Source organism: Pygocentrus nattereri, chromosome 24 (genome assembly GCF_015220715.1).
Source record: "Pygocentrus nattereri isolate fPygNat1 chromosome 24, fPygNat1.pri, whole genome shotgun sequence".
Taxonomy (NCBI): domain Eukaryota; kingdom Metazoa; phylum Chordata; class Actinopteri; order Characiformes; family Serrasalmidae; genus Pygocentrus; species Pygocentrus nattereri.
Genome location: NC_051234.1, coordinates 25655584 through 25664980, shown reverse-complemented (window position 1 = coordinate 25664980; position 9397 = coordinate 25655584). Strand labels below are relative to the sequence as shown.

General features: G+C 42.7%; 1 protein-coding gene across 5 annotated transcripts in view; it reads right to left on the bottom strand.

Moving 5' to 3' along the window:
- The window catches only part of zfhx4 (zinc finger homeobox 4), a 348201-nt gene that overhangs the window by 5590 nt on the left and 333214 nt on the right, over positions 1-9397 (bottom strand). For all 5 annotated transcript variants that reach the window (XM_017716581.2, XM_017716573.2, XM_017716563.2 and 2 more), the window contains 4 exons: positions 5581-5714; positions 4891-5091; positions 4488-4608; positions 1-4367 (listed from right to left, as the gene is read on the bottom strand). The exon at positions 1-4367 is cut by the window's left edge and continues 850 nt beyond it. In XM_017716581.2, coding sequence (XP_017572070.1) covers positions 1-4367; positions 4488-4608; positions 4891-5091; positions 5581-5714 — 4823 coding nt within the window. The remainder of the gene's footprint in view (positions 4368-4487; positions 4609-4890; positions 5092-5580; positions 5715-9397) is intronic.

Sequence of the window (9397 nt, the reverse complement as noted above, 5' to 3'; positions counted from 1 at the left end):
TTCTCCACCATTGGCTGTGAGATTCTCCACCTCATTATTAGTCTCATCTCCAGTTGTTGCATCGCTTATAGCCGTGTTAATTGATGAGGTCTCATCAAAATCAATTTTGTTGGTGTCACAAGAGACCTCTGCAGAATTCATAGTAAGCCCTTCAATCTCATCACTGTTTTCTGCTTTTAAGGATGAAGGGCTCAAGAAGTTTTTTATCTGTGCCTCAGAAGATTTGACTGGGGTGGAGGATGCAGCTGGAAACTCATACTCATTTGTCTCAGACTTTGGTGGCAATGACAGATATTCAAAACTGTACTTAAGAGGGCTTTCACCTCCCTCATCCTGAAGCATCATTGGGCTTGGAGGCAAACTAAAACCTGCCTGTTTAGCCTCATGCCAATGCCGTGAGCGTATGTGGCTATCAAGGGCTGATTTAGCCTTGAAGAGGGCCCTGCAGAAAGGGCACTTCTTATGAGTCTGGGAGGGACCAACAGTTCTAAATTGACCTTTTCTCTCTCTGGCACGGGTGTTTTGAAACCAAACTTGAACTACTCTTTTCTTCAGTCCCACTTCATGAGCAATATGCTCTAACATCTTTCGTGTTGGGTTAGAATCAAGTAAGTACTTGTCATAGAGGATCTCCAGCTGCTCTGGTGTGATAGTGGTTCTCAGGCGTTTGTCTCTATGCTGGTCTTCTCCACTGTTGACACCATCTTTTTCATGGTGACCATCTTCTTTGTCATCTAATTTACGCTTCATGGAACTAGAGCCAGTAGCAGTAGCGAGGCCAGAGCTGCTTTGTGTGGGCAACTGGGAAAGTGCTCCAGAGAGTAACTGGCCTGTCATTAAAGGGTTATTGGGGTCAAAGATCATGTAGGGCATATCCAGTGGCCTTTCTAAAAACTGTGAATGCAGGAACTGATTTTGAGCTGCAAGGAAATGCATATGCTGGTGTTCCTGCCACAGTTCTACAGTTGGGAAAGCAATCTTGCATTGGTCACATTGGTACTGTAACATCTGAGGAGGCAGGCTATTGGTAAGCGAGGACAGTGCAATGGATAGAGGGCTTGATGGGACCGCTGCAGACTGAGGTTGGGAGTGGGGTCTTGTCATTTGTGGCTGAGGGATCTTCTGTGGAGGAGGCTGAGGGGTGGATGCTTTAGAGGGTCTCGGATCAGCCATGGGTTTTGCTGCTTGTGTAGGGACAGTCTCTGTCGGCTTCGGTTTCTCAGTGGAGAGCTCAGGTTTGGGTGAGGTTTTTCCCACATCAGGTCGAGGGGATGGCATTAGGGGGGAGCTGGAGCCAGAGCTGGTTGCAAAGGGTTGTCTGCTGGACTCTGACTGCCTTGTGAAATTTTGCTCATGGTTTTCACTCTCCTCAGAGTGGTTTTCATCTGCACCATCATCATCCTCATCTTTGTAGCACAGTTTCTTCTGGTGGGTGATGAGGTCAAAAATCCGAGGGAAAATGACACTGCACTTCTTACACTGGTACTGCATGTTACTGGTTCTGATGTAGCGCTCATTTGTTAGCTCTTTCTTTTCATTGTCCTTGGCATCTGCTTGGTTTTCGTAACTCTTTCGTGCCTTCTGGCGAGCATTTTGGAACCACACCACGATCACACGTGTGGGCAGACTCAGAACAGTGGAGAGCTGCTCGATCTCATCATCCTTGGGGTAAGCATTGGTATCAAAGAAGTCTTGAAGAACTCTTAGTTGGTAGTCTGTAAAACGAGTCCGTGATGACCTCTTGTTCAAGGCAGAATCAGCCCTATAGTATTCATGTGCATTTATCTGGGATTCAAGTCTAACATCTTCCAACGTAGTCATGGGTGGAATGTTAAAGTTGTAAGGGGAGTCTTTGCTTCTTTGCCTCTCTTTGAATAGTGTGTTGCGGAACCAGTGCTTGATGACCTTCTGTGGAAGTCCAGACTTCTCTGCCATTTCTTGGATCTGCTCCTCGTTAGGAGAATTGTTAATATCAAAGTGAGCACGGAGGACTTTCAGCTGATCATCTGTGATTCTAGTGCGAGGACGCTTGAACTGGGATTGCCGCAAGAAGTTTGGATCCAGTCCCAGCTGCTGTTGACATAACTGTGTGAGGTCAGAAGATAAAGAGTCCATTGTGGGAAGCTGCAAAGCGAGCTGTGGGGGTAGCCCAGGGTGTTGCACGGACTGCATCATCAATGGTGGAAAAATTGGCAAGTCCAGAGAGACAGGAAGCTGCACTTGTGGAGGTGCGCTGGGTGGTGGAGGTGGTGGAGGAGGTGGTGGTGGTGGTGGCGGTGGAGCCTGCAGGGGTGCTGGAGTTGGTGTCTGTGTCTTTCCTACAGTCGTGGTGGCAGGAACAGTGTTCACTGGAGCTGGGGGTGGAGGAGGTGGAGGTGGTGGTGGAGGAGGGGTCTCTGGAGAGGGTGGGTTTATGGGATAGAGCTTGTCATATGCCTCCCTGTATTGCTGCGCAAACTTTTCTAACTCCACATATGGAAAGAACTGACCGTGGACATGCTCCTGGTGGCTCTTGAGGATTAACATATTGGAGAAAAACTTGCCACACATACTGCACTCCAATTTGTCATTTATTTCTTCTTCTCGGTTCTTTTTTTGGCTTTTTTGTCTGTTTTCATTGTACTGAATGACCAATTCAAAGCCAAAGTTTTCTAGAAGGGCTTTGGCAGCATTACCTCTGGCTCCAGAGATGATACGTGGGGGAGGAATTAAAGGTTCTGAGAATTTAGGCTTTTTGGAATCTTTGTTGTCTTTCATATTGTCAGTATCATTGACAGTCTCCTGCTTTGCTTTGCTCTCTTGCTTGTCCAGGTGCTCTTCAGCCTCCCTAGACATTTGAATCTCAGAGACAGCAATGTGGTTGGGCTCTGACTTAGGCTTGTGGCTCTGCTGTGTTTTCTGCTGCTGCTGCTGTATCTGGGACTGCGAGGCCTGCTGTTGAGCTTGCTGCTGAGAAAGTTGAAGCTGCTGCTGGCCTAGTTGGTGCTGCTGCTGCATCTGCTGCTTTAGATCCTCAAGGAATGACCCTGTCATGCCAGGCATCCCAAAGGCAGCCGAATGCAGTGCTAGCTCAGGGCTGATATTAAACTCAGTGCCAGGAATATAGAATGGGAAGAGGAACTGTGGCTGCTGGAACTGCAATAAAGCCTCTGGTGTCATTGGGAAGTGAGGGAAAAATGCTGGATTCAGGAACTGTGGCTGAAAAAAGGCAGCCTGTTGCTGGAGCTCATGTTGCAGTTGCATCTGGAGCTGTGCTGGTGATGGGGTCGATTGATGAGTTGGCTGAACAGCAATATGATCAGTAGTTTGTTTAATGTTGACTTCTTTGGTATCTACAGTGTTTTCTTTGTTAGACGATACTGGTAAGCTCACAGATTCCGTGTTTCCCTGACTGACTGGTACAGGGCTGTTAGCTGGTGCAGCTCCGCTTCCTCCACTTGCAGCACTGCTACTAGTCTCCAGCTTGGCAGTTCTGGCTTTAGTCTGATGAAGGACAGACCTCATGTGAATCTCGAGGGTAGAACTTTGGCTATAAGCAACATTACATATATTGCATTTGTATGGTTTGTTGTCAACATTGTTGCTGGTCTCCTGGGGAACTGGGCTTGAGGCTTCTTGGAGAACTTTCTTTAGCTTATGCAAGTGTGAGACAGAGTTGTAATGAACTAGAAGAATGTTCTTTTGAGTGAACGACTCCTTACACACTGTACATTTGTATGGACGGGAGGGGTCTAAAAACTTCTCCATGGTGAAATTTGGACCTTTTCTAAAAGGCAGTGTCCTCTTCGGTTCAGAACCCATGTCATCGAGAAGGGAGCTGCTGTCACTTCCAGTTGGACTAGCCTTCCCTTCTTGGTCTAGCTCCTCATCTTTATCCATCTCCTGTTCAAAGACCTGTGCCTCTTCCAGGGCTCTGGCCTCACTCTCTGTGATATCACCATTAATGGGCAGACTTCCACATAGCTGCTGCACTTCAGCTTCACTAAGCTCCGGGTGGCCAGTCTCCAGGTGTTTTCTGAGGGCAAGGAATGTCCTGAAGCTACGCTGGCACAAGCTACACATGGTGGCTGCCCGAATGGCGTGGTACTGGGAATGTATCTGAAGCTTCTGCAACGTCTTAAACGCCAGACTGCAGTGGTTACAGCGATATTTATAGACGTGGCGATCTGAGACTGAGAGCTGCTGGCGCTTCTGCAGGTCACTCAGGTGTTCCTGCAGTGAGTCTGGGCTTTTCCTATCATGCCCACTGGCTTTTTTCCAGTCAGGAGCCTCAGAAGCCTCTTTTGGTGGCTTGAGTTCCTCACTGGCAAGCTCAAGCTCACTTTTTTCTGGGCCTGTGCTATTTTTCAAATCCTTAGAGCCGTTTCCTGTTGCAACATAGAAAGAGAGAATACAGACTGTTTCAGAAGATTTCTTAAGACGTTTAATTTTTTTGTAATGGCCTTTATTCATTTCTTAAAGACTTAAATTTTCTATAATGTGCCTACCCATGGGTTTCCCAGATCCCTCAGGGACAACAGCTGAAGGATCCATCAAAGATGGTGCTTTGTCTTGTACTGGTGCAGGTATCAATGAATTACTGGGCATTGTAATATCTGGTCCTGCAACCTGGAACAGACATGGTATAAACACTGCTTTACCAAACCTCTAGACAGTAATAAATCTATTTTTACCTATTTCAAGGTGTGAGTACACACATCTATAAAGCAGTTCTTGTTGGTCATTTTGTTAGAGAACAGCATCCAGGTTTACATGTAATTCACTGGGGAACAAAGTAAATGCAAGGGAAATGCTCTGCAGAAGACACTCCCTGTCACTCGTCAGCCCTGTGCAACTTACTGCTGGAGATTTTAAGGGTAAGAATGGAGAGAAAAAATGTGATGTACGTACTGTCATAAGCAGCTTCTCCACACAGTCTGGAGCTACACTGTGGAGGTGGGTGAGATGCAACTGCAGGTGAATCTTATTACTGAGGACATCCTGACACAGGGGGCAAGAGATGACCGGCTGCATGGAATGCTGGGACATGATGTGCAGCTGCAGACGGTTTGCGTCCTTGCTACTGTAATTACAGTATGGGCACTGCTGCACCTGAAACGACAGTGTTTATTACTAAAACCTACTTGCACAAGGCTCACTGGCACAGTAAAGATAAAGGCTAGTGCCTTTAGGAAACCAAGTGGATAAACAAAAGAGATCTCACAAAATGTAATATGACTACTTTTCATGTAATTCACTTATGTCTTAAACTTTTTATTAACAAAACATGACTGACTGGGATTTCTAATCAGAAGATTACAAATGGCAAAGATGTGTATCCTTTTATGCCTGGCTCTCATTACATGGAGTAGTTTCAAATTGCTGCTTCCCACCACCTGTCTTAATGTAATCCATTTCAGAAATGACTCAAGTCGTGCACTACTCAGGGTCCTGCAAGGCATGCTAATACTTCATAATTTAATTTGAAAAACACATATAATTTAAAGGGATGCAAAGGCTAGAGGCTTATCCCTATACTTCACTTGAGCACAAAGATGGCTGCTTTGGACCTTTTTTTTTCGGCCATGGGGCATAACTCACGTGCTCATTGCTAAGTGTCTTCTCCTCAGCCGATTTGGGCCTCTTAGGCGGAGTGTCATTTTCCTTCTCCTGTAGAAGTGAACGCTTCCCCGCTGCAGCATTCCCCAGGGTTTCTTTAGCCAGTGTATTAACTCCTGAGAGTAAACAGACAGAACGTCTTTAGTCACAGTCCTATTGCCATATCAACATACTTAAAGAACAAGAAATGCATGTTTCAAAATAAAAAGAGCATGAATTGTCCTAGTTAACTGGATTTAGTGCAGCAAAGTATGAGAAACACTGAAAAAAAATCATCACATTCAAAGGACTAGTTTGTATGTATTATTTTTTAAATGTGGCTTTGATGCATATCATATACAGTGAAAATGTGTATATTGTGATGTTATATTCTTGCCATATCACCTATTACTACTCAAATTCTTTCCAAAGGCTGAGTTAACATCTTCTCAGAATATGCTATAAATATAAAAGAGGAATGCATCTGAACAGAATTAACACTAAAACATGCCAATACAGTACAAGCACCATGAAAATGGCACAAAGCAACTCTTGTTATTATGATATTCAAAAGAAACACAGAATCTTGAATACATTATCACTGCAGTAACTGTCATGGTATCATTATACAGACTGTATGTAGAGATTGCCAAATCACCTTCCCTAGCACTTACCCTAAATATCCATGCCCAACAAAGCGCAATGGAGAGGGCAAAAATGTTATTACCATTTCAGCTCTATTCTGGAAATCAGCCTCCAGTTGTATTTAGAGAATGCTGCACAGGGTGATAAATCTTTCATTACCCTCATCCCCAGATACAGACACTGTCCCAGCCTGCTCCGTCTATGCAATTTATCCCCTCCCTGAGTATGCAGAACACAAAGAAAGCCCAGCCGCTTGCTGCTCTCTAATCTGGTCACTCTAGGCTAAATGTGTATCTTACTATTGTGAATCAAAGCTTAGTAAAGGCTGCACCAAAAATTATGTAAATAAAGCAACTGCATTGATTTGGGGGGAAAAAAAAAGAAAAAAAGAATGTATTTTATACTAGTCTGCATTGTATTTGTTTTGAGCGCATAGAAATATCGGTTGCATGTTCATGCAATTTAATTCTTTGCATCATGAGGTATTCTACTTATTTTATTGTAATCCTACATATCAGGAGCCTGACATATTAGCCTGTCAAGGAAAGTGACACAAGAGGGAAAAAACCCCACAAGGGCACAATACGAATTTCCAAGAGCATCAGAGTATTTTCTGCAGTCTCAAATTGCTAGGTAATCTTTTTTTCTCCCGGCTTTGATATCCCTGCAGCGTTGGGGAGGCATGTCACATACATTTCATGACAAACAGAAAACCTCATTTGCCAGGCGGCCCAATCTCATTGCCGCACCGCATCTTCTGACCTTTTTTCTCCTCTCGCTGTTTATTATGAGTATTTCTAATTTTAACTTTCAATTTTCACCATCTTCCAGTCAATTTGCAACTAAATTATTTCCAGGGTGAGGAGCCGATTGCTGGACAACTGGGTGCAAATACATTTCACAATCGCAATGAGTCCTTTTCATTGATCGCCATCATAGTGAATGTAAATGTATAGTCTAGTGGCTAATCTGACTGTGCGTTACATGAGGATCTGTCTTTATGATTTATTTTCTTAAGCAATATGTAGCTTTAATAAGCACTTTAAAAAGAACTGCAGATGGACATACTTGTGTAAGGACCAAAAAGAACAGAGAGAGAAACCTTTCAATAGACTAGTATCTCTGGACTGGTGCAGTTTTAGATGTGTATCACACTGATCTACACAGCCAATGCTACACCTAAAGTGAGATAAAATGAGATTCATTATAAATCACAGGCATTATTTCAGCTGGGCAATTATGGCATTCATTTTATCTTTTTTTTCTTGCTGCTTTGTATGCTATGGGCTGCTAACACAGTTCAAGATATCTTCTGGTTTAGTATCTGCATTGTCCATTAAATGAAATTGCCTTTTTTTTTTCTTTGTCTTTCAGACAAAAGCATTGAAGCTATAGATACAATAACTGTGACACTGTTCCCATCCCCCAATGACAAATGCCTTTCAGGAGCAGGACCTTGGTTGATTAGATAAATCAAAAAGTGATTTATGACATTCAAGCTGTATGCATTATAAGAGCCAGGGCAGCAGACTGGCCACCCATCTTTATTTACAACTGTCAGTGGCATTTGTAAAATCACACTGCCTCTACATGGCCTCTTTATATACCTCTGATAATTGCAGCAAGTTCCTTCTCAAATGAAATCACTGATGGCTTGCTCTTGGAATCATGCTCTTCAGTTTAATCTTTTGTCCAGTTTCCATATTACTTTTAGGGTTGCATGTTGATACTGGAATCACGTCGGTATCAGCAGATATTTGCCTAACAAATAATACTGGCATCTGATAGATGTTTACATCTGACCAATATTGCAAACCACTATTTGATGATCAGAATATCAGGTCAGGTATCAGAATGTTTAGGTGATGCTGGGCTACTGTTTTGTTTTTAGTACATATGTAACTCTTCACAAGTAGATGTTTTCTTCAAATGTACTGCTAAATACTATATTTTACAAATGTTTACCAGCATGGGCAGATATGTACATGAAAATCAATGAATTTCATCATCAGCTCATATCTTTTCCACATTTAGTGCATCAAGGCATCATACAGTATTTACACTAATCACTGGGGGTGCAAAAATCATGATATATGCATTTTCATAACAGAGGTAAAAGAAAAAACATTCATTTTACTACTGCTTTCTCTGTTAAAGTTCAATTACCAAAACAAGACCACAGTGCTTGGTGAAACAAAGATTACCACAAACAAGTAGTTTTCTTAAAAGACAAATAAAAGTAAATACTGATAAAGTGTAAATGCTTTGTGCTGGCCTTACTTTCATGGGTCTCTTGTAGTAACAGTTGATACCATTTCAATTTATCAGTATATCTGAAAGTATTTCATAGCACAAAGCAAAAAGGAAACATAGTGAACATAGTAAGTCTCTACATTTACAACAAATGTCAATTATACAGAACCTACTTGATAAAGGCAGCATGAATTTACTATTCAATTTCCTGGACCTCAGACCTGGCAGTCTGGCTGAGGTTACAGGGCTATAAATAAAGCCGGAGCCCTGGGACCCTCTGAGTAACTTTAGTGATTTACAGGGACGCTGGGTTAAGGTCACGCATTAGAGTGACCTATGGTTCACTTGATAACATTTGAATGCCACACTTTGAACCCCCAGCTCCCACAGTGGACCCACGGCCTTACCCCCAACCCAGAAAAATGCACTTGCTTTTTCGCCATGCGCTTTCAGATGTGACAGGCACAGGCAGATGTTGAATTTGACACATACTTTGTGACACCAACTACACTAAAATGAAACCATCAAGAGAATTAATAGCCACGGGCCTTCAATTAAACATGCTAATGTACTTTAATGTAATATCCAGAAACACAAGCAACTGACTAATGCTCATTTCAAGTCTAGGAAACATGCAAACAATGTTTCAAATGCAAATGCTAATTTAAAATATGCAGCATTTGGTCTGTCTTGCACGCTTTTCATTAATCAGCATATTGCATAAAAATTAATACAGAAAAAAGCAGGCATTATGAACAATGACTAATTTCTTGGCTAATTTAAAGCAGGTATGCAGGAAATGTTCTTAGCAGTAATGACAGCTAATTTTCATCTCTCCTAGTGTTTACTGTCTTATTTCTGTAGCCCAAAGCCATTGCACTGACATGTTACATCTCAACAAAGCACAAAGTAATCTGGAGTT